The sequence below is a fragment of the Desmodus rotundus genome, chromosome 5 (assembly GCF_022682495.2).
Source record: "Desmodus rotundus isolate HL8 chromosome 5, HLdesRot8A.1, whole genome shotgun sequence".
NCBI lineage: Eukaryota > Metazoa > Chordata > Mammalia > Chiroptera > Phyllostomidae > Desmodus > Desmodus rotundus.
The window spans coordinates 41546233-41559033 of NC_071391.1; the positions used below are offsets into that span (position 1 = coordinate 41546233).

Sequence of the window (12801 nt, forward strand, 5' to 3'; positions counted from 1 at the left end):
TCAGGAAGGCGGCTAGTTATAACATGCACACACAGGTAATACCGCGTGTAACGTATGGCTAGTTATAACATGCGCACACACAGGCAACACCGCATGTAACACATGGCTAGTTATAACATGTGCACACAGGCAATACCTCATATAACATATGGCTAGTTATAACATGCACACACAGGTAATACCATGTGTAATACATGGCTAGTTATAACATGTGCACACACAGGCAATACCACATGTAACACATGGCTAGTTATAACATGTGCACACAGGCAATACCACATGTAACACATGACTAGTTATAACATGCGCACACAGGCAATACCACATGTAACACATGGCTAGTTATAACATGTGCACACAGGCAATACCTCATATAACATATGGCTAGTTATAACATGCACACACAGGTAATACCACGTGTAACACATGGCTAGTTATAACATGTGCACACACAGGCAATACCACATGTAACACATGGCTGGTTATAACGTGCACACAGGCAATACCGCATGTAACACATGACTAGTTATAACATGCACACACAGGCAATACCACATGTAACACATGGCTAGTTATAACATGCGCACACAGGCAATACCGCATGTAACACATGGCTAGTTATAACATGCGCACAGGTAGTACACAGGTGGGCCATAACATGGCATACACAAATCAACAATTCTCTATATACCATCAATGCACAGCCACTAACATTTTCTTTTGTTAAAATAATTAATAAATCCCACTCTCAGCAACCAAAATGATAAGATGTATGGGCGTTGTCCTGTGTGACCGTGTGTGGGGCTGGCGGGGCACGGTAGCTGTAACGCCGGGCTGAGCAACACAAACAGACGTGAACAAATGAAGAGCCAGGTCGTGTTTCTGGACAGGATGACTGGGTGCTCAAAGCCATCAACTTTAGAGACATCAATTTTGCATGTAAACTGTGAATATTAATGGCACACTTAAAATCCCTACAGAGTCTTTTGCGGGGTGGTGAGAGGGAAGAAGTTGACAAAGCAACTTTATACTCATTTAAAAAAATGGGGATTTATGGAACATTAGAAGACTAGATATTTCAGAAGATTCCTTCCAGGAAAGTACCCCTAACATGCTGGTTAAAAAATATTTTTTTGCATGCCTGATTGAGTTGTTCTTTAAGTGAGGGAATTCCTTAGAGGGCCACAATGACAAGAAAACGCTCTCGCCTCTTCCTCCAAATACCTGTAAGCATGAGTGACGTCTACTCACGTCAAATGGGGAAGGTTGGGAAGCTCTGCACTAGGAGCTCCTGCCTTCCACCTCTGACTCTGGCACATCCAGTCCCTGCCCGCACCCCCTCGCCCCCGGCTCCACCCTGGCCAGGCTTTCACACAGTTCTTTGTAGATGGACTAAAGAAAGCCTTACCTTTTCTGACCCTTGGGGTCTCTGGTCCTCGACAGTCTTGGCCCTGCAGTTGCCCGGAGCCCTCCTCGTCGAAATTCTGCCACCCCCGGGGCATCAGTGTTGAAATTTCCTGACTGAGTTCTTCGGATTCTGTGTGGAGAGGCATCCACAGAGGCTGTCAGGGACAGTCTGCAAGCGGCAGCCAGGGCCCCCTCCTGCACAGGGCCACACCAGCCAGGCCCAGGACCAATGGCACTGCTTCCCAGTGCCTCCCCAGAGGTCAAAGATCATGACCTGTGACAGCTCCGTGGCCAGATCCAAACCTCAATTCTATTCCTGCTTCTGGGATTTGGGCCACTCCCCATGGGAGTGAAAGAGAACTCTGGTCATTTCACAGATTGCATCAGCTGGGCCAGCAAGAAGTCAGTTTTCTATCTTCAAACATTAAGATACAGACTGACCCCTAAAAAGGAAGAAATCGGTCTCACACATGTCTCTCCCAAGGCACAGGGTGGCTGAGCTGCAGAGACGTGCCCAGGGGTGAGGGATGGAGGGATGCCTAGGATGAATGGCACGCAAGGCAGCTGGCTGTATTTAATGGGTGCCTTCTGAGTTCCCTTTCCCTTGGGCCCTAAAAAAGTCACTCAAATTCTTGCCTCTAAATGTGACCTCTCTATTTTTACTGTTGTTTCAATGTCTAATTGAATAGGGGTTTATGTAGACTCTTTGCCTAGTCAAGAAGAATATGAATGACAAGCAATATCATTATGATCATCACCAACTTACTTTCCCCAGAATTTCCTGATGCCTTTGGGGCTCCGTTTACCCTCTGGTGTCAGGGGAGACTGGGGGCCCGACTCGGTGCCGGATGAGGTGGAGGAGAAGTCATTGGCCATAGTAGTGTCGTCCCAACCACTTTCTGTGTCTCCTGAGAGTGAAAGAATGTGATGAAATGTGAATGAGAGGAAGGGACATGATCTTTAGAAACTTCCCCCTTGCCTGGACCATCACCCTTCAGTGGGGGTTGGGAAGAGTCTGCCCAGCTCTGCCTTCAGGGAAGAACTTTACACCAAGATCTCAGTAGGGGGCTCAAGCACACTCCAGGTTTCTCTGAGGAATTAGTGAGCTTAAGATTTCAAATCTGGGTGAGCTCATGTCTTCAAATTCTAAAGGTTTGGGGTCCAAGAACTTGCAGGTAATTCCGACAAGGAGCTTGCTTTCTTTTTCCCAAGGGGGACTGGAGAATGCAGGCAGATGGCAGGGGGGGACCTGGCTGAGTGTTTGGGAGGGGGTGTCAGGGTAGAGCAACAGGGCATCTCACTCTCCACCTCACCTGGAAGGGTACAGTACCTAATACGGGGGCACTGACACTCCGGCCACGATCTCCAGCCAACCAAGAAGCAGAGAAGCCACATGAAGAAGCAAGAGAGGCCCAAGTCCAGCCCACCAGAGTTACAGGGAAGCAAAGAAATAAACAAGAGAGTCATCGAGCAAGAGAGAAAAACTCAAACAGAAAGCAAAATAATCCCACAAGGAAGGAAGGGGTGCATGGTGATGAAGCGTGGCCCACAGGGTCAGCGCACTGACAGGAGGTTTCATGTGAGGGGACCAAATGCTCCCGGAGCCACTTCCTGGCAGGTGGGGTGCCCACACGCAGGGGGAGGGAGGGAGAATGGTAGGGGCTGCATACACTGGGACCCACACAGCTTGGGCAGGTGCCAGGGCTCATTTAGTCAGACTAGAATGTTCAAAGCCGCCGCGAGTCCGAGTGCCACCAGGACACAGTCATTCAGGGGCTTATCTGGAGTTCCCACAGCCACAGGCAGAACTGGCCAAGGGCGGAAGCCAACACATGGGCTGGCACAGGGACAGCTGGGGGTGAGGAGTCGGGGCAGGGAGAGCCCTGCCAGGCCCAGGACATTCCCTGCTGGGCCCCATTGATCGGCTGCTGCTGTTGGGCCTTTTACACCTGAAAAGCAGCAAAGATCTCCAAGGTCTATGGTCCTAAGCACGAAAAGGATACCTGTGGACTGACATCCTTGCCTACTGGCCACTGATTCCATTTCTCTAAGGAAATGCTCTCCCTTGGTAGCACATAAGATCATCCTACTGGAAATAGAGAGGATGCAGAGAGGAAGGCAGAGACAGGAAAGAGAAGATCAGGATGACAGAGGAGGGAGAGAAAGGGACCGGAAGGGTGGAGTGGGAGTCAGAGGGGGGGAAAAGAGCAATGATGGGAAGGACAGGAAGGGGGTGAAGAGAGGAGGACTAGAAGAAGAGAGACGGGGGTGGAATAATTGCACCTGGAAAGAAAGGGTGGGTATACACCTTGGTTTTCTGGGCTCGACAGGGAGCCAGAGTCTTGGGAAGTGGTATGAGTTGTCCTATTCACCCCCACCCCCATCATGCTCCATCTGTGGGCTGCTGTGGTGGGCACAGGATCTTGTACAATAATTGGAAGTGCCAAGGCTACTTGCTCCAGGGGTCACCAGCCCAGGGGCTGGACACTCACTCAGCCTCAGCAGGCTGTTTCCTGTGGGGTCAGGCTGAGAGGCAAGGGGAGTAGATTTGGCAGCATCTCCATTGGGCATGGCTCCTGAAAGCTTCCCAGGCAACGTGGGGTATTTGTGCTCCGCTGGGAAAGGGCTGTCCTGTTGGAAGGAGAGGTGCTGAATTAGCTGTCAGTCTCAGACCCAAACCCAGTTAGGAAGTCTGGGTGCAGGAACAACTCCTTGTTCTCCAAGAGTCATTTTTTCACTCAGGCTGACTCAAAGATCCCTCAAGATAATTTAGTCCATGTCAGGAAAGGGTACCAGAGTGCTGAGAAAGGAAGAAACTTGCCTAAGGCCACACACAGTGATACAGGGATGGAGTAAAGGCCAAGTTCAGGGCTGACATCAACGGACTCTAAGCAGGAAGTGGAGCCATTTTGCAAAGGGGGCCTTTGCGTTCGGTCTAGTGCTCAGAGGCTCAGTGAATTAACTGTTGTAAATTACCCTTTGAGCTCTTTGAATATATAAGCCAGAATTATAATAAAAGCTATTGTTTTATTATATAATATATAACAGTTAATATGTTATATGTAGCTAATATATATTTTAATTATTACATGTTATGATAATAGTATCTTTGAAAAATATCAGATTAAGGCAAAGAGAGAAGGTATGCACGCACTCAGGGGGTGGGGGGGTGGCAGTGGAAAATGAGTGAGCGGGCTACGACGTGCCAACATGGAGTCCACTAGGGACTTAGGGTCATAGTCTGCATGAGGGTTGGCCCGACGCAATGGGCCCAGGCCATAGAACGTGTCCCAAAGACACAGGTTGATTAAAAGGGAAAGAAGAATTGGACTTAAGGTCAAGAAAGTTATAATGGCCCCTAAATTCACAAACCTGAGGGAAACATGGTGGAATGCATTTGAGTGAGAATAAAAGAACACAAAAAGTTGAAGTCCAACTCTGGTTGGACCCACTTGGTTGGACTAGAAGAAAGGTAATATGGAAGACAAAGCCAATGTCAAAATGGACAAGTCAGATTAGAAACAGGCCACTTCTGCGACTGAGCCACCTTTTGAAGTTTCATTTAGTTAGCAGCCAAGCGCCCCCAAATTTCTGAATTCAGTTTGCTTACAAATGCACATCCTAGAAATTGTTTGAAATCCAATTCATTCGTCGGACATTGACTACTAATGCCCTATAAATTGGGTATTAGTAGTCAGAAAGGAGGGATATGGGAAAAGTTGACTAAATTCTCAAAGAATTCTGAAAGAATGGGGTGAAGTAAAAATCACCAGAACCTGAGTGACTTTTACTTCACTCAGACCACGTGATTTTTAAGTTCATGGTGACCCATAGGTGGAGAATGGACCTGGTCAGCCATGGGCTCAAGACCGACAGTTTCCAAGTGCTAGTCTACAGACTGGCTGCTTCCTAACCACCTGGGGCACTTGTAAAACCAATATAAATTTCCAAGCTGCAACTTGGTTCCAGGAGTCTGTGTTTTTAACAAGCATCTCAATCACTCTGATGCACAGTCAGACCTGTGAACCCTTGACTGTGGGGAAGTCAGAATTCTGAAAGTTTAGACAATTGAAGGGTATGACTCCAAGTTCCATATTATACATATAGGAGTGGGAGAGACTCAAAACAGATTTCCAGTTGCGTCATCACACATGCCCTCCTGAGACAGGGCAGAGACAACCACGGCCACTGCCTCGGCCATGGCCTGGGAGCTTGCTGAGGAGCTGATGTAAGTAGAGCACATGGACCCAACCCAAGGAAGGACTTCAGAGGTGGCCAGACCAGTGAGAAAGACAACAAAAGGAACTGAAGGCAATGGAAAGGGCTCTTCACTTTGTTCATCCAAGAAGAAAAGGTGGGAAGAAAGAACTCATTGCAGAAGAAGGTTGTGCAGGGTCAGGAGGGGACAGAGGTGGTTGTGCAGGGTCAGGAGAGGACAGAAAGGCTTGAACCAGGTCTGCTTCCCTGGTCTCCAGGAAGTGTACACCTGGCTATGGAGGAACAGAACTCCCAGCCAGGCAGCAGCATATAACCGATTGCCCAGCACAGAGAGGCAGCACACTGGCGTGGGAGGAGCCCAGGTGTTGAGTCAGACCACCTCAGGCAAAGCTCTTTCTCTTTAGCCTCTCAGAACCCTTCATCATTTATAAATAGAGAAAAACAATTCCTGTCTCCAGCCTAGCACACAAACAGAGGCACAGAAAATATGTGCCGGGGCCTGGAGTGACAGCAATGCAAGAGCATCTCTAGTTGGAGGAAGACACAGGAAAGACCCATCAGGAACATCACGCACAAGCGTGGTCCAGGGCACGGTCAGAGGATCCATCCAAGGAGACAGATAGGAATGCCAAAGGTTTGTGATCTGTGCACACGAGAGGATGTTTAACTCAGAGTGGGCTTGCGGGACTCCAATTCCAGAGCTGTCAGGAGCAGGAGAGAATGACTTATGTCATGGGCTCCGGAGGGAGAGCCAGGATCAGCGAGGCACATGCTAGGGAAGCCCAGAAGATGTGGCTCAGAGACAGAGCCAGGAGAGAGTACAGGGGGTGTCTTACGGGGTAACAAGCTCTCGGTCACCAATGCTAGGGGATGCTGTAAAAAGGTTCTTGTGGCCGTGGCTGAGTGCACTTCTGTGTTTTTAACCATGACATAGGAACACAGAAAGAATGAGAGCTGTCACACTCGTTTAATTGTGTGCTGAGAGCACACCTCCTTCCCAGAGACCACATCTACGTTGCCTGGTTAACGGTGAGTTTCTCTGAGCCTACAGAATGAAGAGGGTAATCAGAAACCCTGCCCCACAGGTACCGGAGGGGAAAGCACACGCTGGTGCGGGTACAATAAAGCAGGAGGTTTTGTCTTTTCTCTCACCCTCTCACCCCTTGGAGTTAACATATTTTAAGGTTACAAAAGCTGTAATGTGCTAAATGAAAACACTCTAGGAAGCAGTACGATCACATACAGGTGATAGGGACGTGTACTTCACGTACCTTGGGTTCTCCCGCCGGAGAGAGTTTGTTCCCATCGACACACTATGGAATGACAAAAAGATTTCGATTATGTGGAGAAAGAGAGATCTGTGTTAGTCAAAAACAACAGCTCAGGACCAGTTGGAATCTGCAAGTCTCATCCCCCCCCCCCCCCAATCTCTGTGCCAGGTAGTCACCATCCATAGCAGGAAACACAGATCACTGTCCAACCCCACAGACAGATGTCCTGAGCAACCTCCAGAAGCCTGACCAGAAAGGGCAAGAGGCACATGACCATGGAGCAAAGCTATGGAATGGGCCCGTGGCTCCTGTCACCTCCAGCCCTTGTGGTTTTCCACTGTGTCACCAGGGAGGCTGGTGCACGGCTGGAGACCAAGGGGTCCTGTGCAGCGGGGCTCAGTGAAGGTGCTCTATCAGGGCAGGACCCCTTGGTCTCCGACATCCTCACTCAAGAGGCAGTGACTGCCTCCTCCAGCACAGGGGTCACCCACATGGTCAAGAGCTATGCTCAGAAGGGGCCGCAAAGCCCTCCTCATCTTTCCAGACTCTTACAAAAACCTCTTCTCCAGTCTTCTATCCTGTAGCTCACTCCTGGGATTACCTCCGTTACCCACATTTACTTCCTCATTCAGAATCTCTGTATTACTGGAGATGCAGGGCCAGTATTTGAGGTCTTCTTGGGCTTGATATGCCTCGTGGTCCTGATCTTACCTCCTCCTGCTCCCCATTTCCCAAACCCACCTAGGCCCACCTCAACATCTTTCCTCATCAGCTATAGGCAGCATTTCCTGACTTGCTTGGCCTCCATGATGTCTTGGGCCACACCTGACTGGTTCCCTCAAAATATTCATGTAATTCCTGCCTCCCCGTTAACTTTATGAAAGCCTCTACAAGGCGGGCACCAGGACCTCGCCTGTGTGTCCCAGCACTGTGCCAGGCACCAAGAAGTAACTCAGGAAACATGGAGAGACTGACGGGCTGACCTTATCCACAGAGTCACTTCTCAAGTCCTCTAGACTGCAGGAGTGTTTTTTCAGAGCCCTGGGAAAACACAAAGGAAGAGTTCCTGGAGAAGAAGGTACAGAGCATCACTGATGCAGAGGGCATTCCAAATGTTCAGCGAGTAGTCTGTCCTGGGCTCTGGGTCCCGCTCGGGAAAAACCACCCTCTCGTCACCCTCATTACATGTGAGATGAGACTGGCCCATCTGGGGGTAGCCAGTGTGTCGGTGAGGGCATGAGCGCATCACCTGAATCCAAACCAAAGTCCTTGGCATTCCTCAAAAAGCTAAAACACACTCAATTATGTTGCATGAATGGGAGCTGTTTTGTGGTTGTAAAAGACCAACGTCTACAGACGCAAAGAGAGGAAACGTGTCAGTACTGCCTTGTCTGGGGGTCTAAGAGTAATCCAGGGAGGAGGAATTACTTCAGAGTGGAGACGAGCACATCAGCCAACGCCGGCCCCAAAGCATTTCCTGCTAGAATGTCCCGACCCTCTGCTCTGGCTCTGTTCATCCTGACCAGTCTGCTCAGAGGATTTTGCTTTCTCAGGTGCTATTTTGCAGAGAAAGGCACCAATTGGATAGAGATGAAGTTACCTTGTGACAAGTCTCCTTGGCAGTGTTGGCTCTCAGTTCATGTGAATAAATCAGCATCTGTTTGTGTATCAGTCTCCTGGGAGTCTGGTCAGTGTGAGTTATTCAGTGTTGACTTCCTCCTGAGTGAACTCATACACCGAATTTCTTATTCTGCTAAACTAAGGACAGGCTCATTGCCCTCTTCAACACCACCATTGGCTCTGGGACTAAAGGCTCAGGGAAAACTGACCCTTTGGAAAGCGGGGTTGTGAGAGTGTAGGCTCTGGAGACTCAGCACCATTCTGGGAAAGTGTCCATCATGCTGATGGCCATCTTCTCCAGGTACCGTGGCTGAAATTCAGACAGCCTGCTGTGGGCCATGAAGCTCCGTATCTCCATTACTCGGAAACGTGCTCTCAAGGGCTGACACAGGGAACTAGAAATAGTTTCCTTTTAGGGGGAGCCAGACAGATGACAGCCAAATGACCCCCCAGGGCAGCCCATTATAAGCTCATTGCTATGTGAAGCTTCCCCAAAGCAACTGGACCAACTTCCCTGTAGGAGAAATGGCCCTTCCTAGAGAGCGTGGCTTGTCACAGGATTAGATTCACCCTGAGAGCAGGAAGGACATGCCAGAAGGGCTGACAAAAGTGACAGGCACACATCATGGGATGCTCTCAGCTCTGATGAGCCCCTGGAGGGCACAGATGAGGTGCAGCTACCCCTCCTCTGAGGATCTAACCCCTGGGCAGGGCTCTTCTCGGTGACAATGGCCCAGACCCTCAGCTGTGGGAAGGGGAGCCCCTCTGTGGCCAGGGGTGATAGGCGTGGCTCGTGACAGCTCCATGGTTTTGGTGCCATTGTGGCTGCTGCTGGGGCCTGGATTGCTGCTCTGATGGTGGCAGGGCAGGTGTGCCCAGGGCATGGTGGTCATGCTCATCACATGAGGGGCCTGAGGGCACAGCAGCTCTGGGGAAATGCTTTGGCCTCCTACCTGGTCTCCAGTGATTTCTGCGGAAGTGGAGGTGGCCCCCCTATGGGAGAGCTACATCTTGGAGGCATCTGTATCAGAAAGAGAAGAGTCATCATACAGGACAGTCACTGTTTGGAGGCCACCCACCATCCTTTCTCCTTCTTTGGATGATTTTTCCTGGGAAGTTGCATTTCTGTACAGCCATGGTGGCTACGTGAATTCTGGTGCTTTGCAATTTCAGGATACCAAGGAGGTGGGCGTAAATGAACAACCCTGGCCAACGTGCCTCTCCTTCCTGGGCCGAAGTTCACCCTAGCAGCAGAGTTCTGACAGGAGTCCTGACACTTGAATCCCAGGTCTCTTGCTGCTCCTGCCTTTCTGAGCTTGGTCCTTCAGCTTCTCCTTTCATCCACTGAGCCACCGCTCACCCTTCCAAAAACATTCTTTTTTTGCATAGGTTAGCCAGAGTAGACCTCTATTGTTTGCAGTGAGCAACACTGCAGCCGATACAGTCTCTCTACAGACGTGAGCAATATCTACCACCTGCTATACCCGGTGCTGGGTGTGGGGCCAGCACACCCCATATCGGGGAGGCAGACAAGTTAATTAGGACAAAAGATCAATGTGACATGTCCTTATGGCACCAATACCTGTAACGTGACGTGGGGATAGAGGAGAGGCAGGGGCTCCTCTCACTGGTGGGAAGGTCAGGAAGGCTTCAGAGGGAAGGCGACTTGAGCTGACTCTCCAGAACTGAGAACAGGCTCACCAAGAAGGCGAGAAAGGAGAGAGCATCACAGGGGCATGGACTTGAGCTAATGTTGGTGCATAAGGACGCAGTCCCATGTCTTCAGTATTAGACTGACTGGAGAGACCACCTCTTTTCTCCGGAGCACAGAATCGTTTTGGTCTGCTGTGGGAACAGCCCTGGCAGTATAGTATAGTTGCTAATCCCTGGCGTTTCGGTCAAATAAACCTGGCTTCAGGTCAAGGTTTATCTACTGCCATCTGCTTGCTGTGTGACCTAGAGCAGGTCACTTAGCCTCCCTGAACCTCCACTTTATCACATAAAATAAGGATCCCAATGGGGTGTCATGAGGAGTAAATGAAGTGGGCCTTATGTGGTGCCCATCACATTGATACACAGAGGTACTGAGTATGGATCGGGTACTGCTATTTCCTTCTTGCCGGCAATCTGGGATGCTTGCTTTGACTGGGCAACTGGGTCATCGGTGACACTTTCACTCTTTCCTTAATTGCAAGGGCTGAGCTAGACTGCCATGATCCTCTTCAGTTGCGCTGTCCTGGAGTTTCTTGAATTTTTTAGATCCTAGATTAAAGCTCCTTCACTACCTGAGATCTGTATGTTTGAGTTTGCTGATTTGTGCCCATCCTAAGTCCAAAGAGGTTCATACAGAAATAAGCAAAAGAGGAGAAGGAGAATCTACATGCTGGTTATAGGGCCTGCAGGGGACATTTGTGAAGCAGGAATGCATCACCTCCGAACTGGCAGTTATCCCCCTAAATGAGGAAGACACGTGCACTCATTCAACAAATACTTGTTGAATTCTGCTGGGTACTAGACATCACTGCAAACTCTGGAGAAACAGTGGTAAGTAAAACTGACAGCACTTTTGGTCTATGCTTACATTCCAAATAGGAAAGACAAAATAAAACAAAACAAAAACACTGGATTAAAAAAGAAAATTCCTACCCTTGAAAGTCCAGTGTCCACTATACTGTCCTCCCAAGCGGAACGCAGGCCTGTGCCTGGGCCCCCTGCTGTCCTCAGGGCTCTGTCCCCAAGGCCTCCGGGGCCACTCCATTGATTTAAATCTTCACCCGTCAAGGTTTATACCTAACAGTGGTCTGACTCGATCCTCCCCCATGCTCAGGGTAAGCTCTCAGGGCCTGCTGAAACCCTACATCATGGATGTAAACACAGCACCTCTGGTTTAAATAATTCCTCGGGGCCTTTATTCGTAGTGTTTCGCTTTCTGAAACTTCCTTCCAGCTCTTCCTCATTGATTGAGAGACTTCTCTCTGAAGGCCCTGGAAGCATTAATGCAGAAAAGATGATCACTATTATAATTGTACCACAAAATCCTAACACTGCTTTTCCTTCATGAAGAAAGACTAAGCAATATACACAGGGGCATTAACAGTGATTTGGAAGATTCTTCAGGGCATCTGAGCAAGGGCTGCCAAGGGGGCGATCTCAAGGCCAAAGCTCCAGTGTGGAACAGAGAGAACTGACCCCGTGGTATCCCTCTCCAACCTTCTGACTCCTCGGCCACAGGCAATCAGATCCTGAGAGTGACGACCCAAGATCTCAAAAGATTAGAGAAAACGGGGCAGTGACATGCATATGGGAGTGGGGAGGGAGGGGCAGGGGGGGGCTTAACAGGCCCCTGGCAGTGACCAGTCAGCCCTAACACAGTTTGGGGCTCCGTTTCTTCTTAAGATGAGGCAGCCGGAATCAGAGATTCCTGAGTACCCTCAAAGCTACTCTCTCCAATGACACAGCTGCTTCCTCGGGATCCGGATGGAAGCCCAGGTCAATGGTGTGAACAACAAGGCAGGCAGCCTGGCACATGCCCCCCGACGCCCATAACATGAATGCTGCCTGCATGTTGCATTCCACCTGCACAGCAAACATGAAATGCAAACAGCTCTCCCTGCCCTGCGATTTCCTGTGGAATTCTAGGCGCCTAAAGACCCACAGAAGCCTCCCCAAGTCCCTGGGAGTTTGCCAGGGCAGTTTTACATTCTCCGGGAGGTGGACGAGCTTTAATCCCCAATAAGGGCACTGAACTGATTTTTGATCCAGGTTTGATTCCACTCACTGACTCCCTCAGGGGTAACCTGGGAAGCTGCATAGATCCTCCAAGGGTGGGGATTCCCAAGGGCTCAATTTGAAGGCTTTATTTTCTTGGTGATCTGGATAGTCCTTGAGAGTTCTGAACTGAATGCTGCTGGACATTTCTGGAAGTCTTATTTATTTATTTGTTTTAGATTGCGTGATGCCTTTTTTATTTCAGATTATTTGTTGTAGATTGCAAAATCTTTACAGTTGGAACAATGTTCTCCATTTTGCATTCGATTCCAAAACAGAATCCCAGCCAAAAACAGCTTGTGAAAAGTACAAGGCATTAACCACTGTCATTGCTATCACTAATTGTGACCTCACCATACTTGATGGGAGGTGGGGGAGGAAGGAGCAATGCTTCATTTTATTTGGTATTTTTCTATTCTAAGACAAAATTTCTGGAAATCTTAACAGCTGCCAATTTCCTACAATTCCAGACAGTCTAACCAGTTCCGTCCTCCAGCAGAGGGTCTTCCCTGACTGG

The 12801-nt window shown here is 49.4% G+C and overlaps 1 protein-coding gene across 8 annotated transcripts in view; it reads right to left on the bottom strand.

Moving 5' to 3' along the window:
• Positions 1 to 12801, bottom strand: part of PPFIBP2 (PPFIA binding protein 2) — a 130347-nt gene that overhangs the window by 9724 nt on the left and 107822 nt on the right. For all 8 annotated transcript variants that reach the window (XM_045194000.3, XM_024559086.4, XM_045194004.3 and 5 more), the window contains 7 exons: positions 11397 to 11500; positions 9470 to 9537; positions 7880 to 7937; positions 6897 to 6938; positions 3900 to 4038; positions 2174 to 2315; positions 1409 to 1537 (listed from right to left, as the gene is read on the bottom strand). In XM_045194000.3, coding sequence (XP_045049935.1) covers positions 1409 to 1537; positions 2174 to 2315; positions 3900 to 4038; positions 6897 to 6938; positions 7880 to 7937; positions 9470 to 9537; positions 11397 to 11500 — 682 coding nt within the window. The remainder of the gene's footprint in view (positions 1 to 1408; positions 1538 to 2173; positions 2316 to 3899; positions 4039 to 6896; positions 6939 to 7879; positions 7938 to 9469; positions 9538 to 11396; positions 11501 to 12801) is intronic.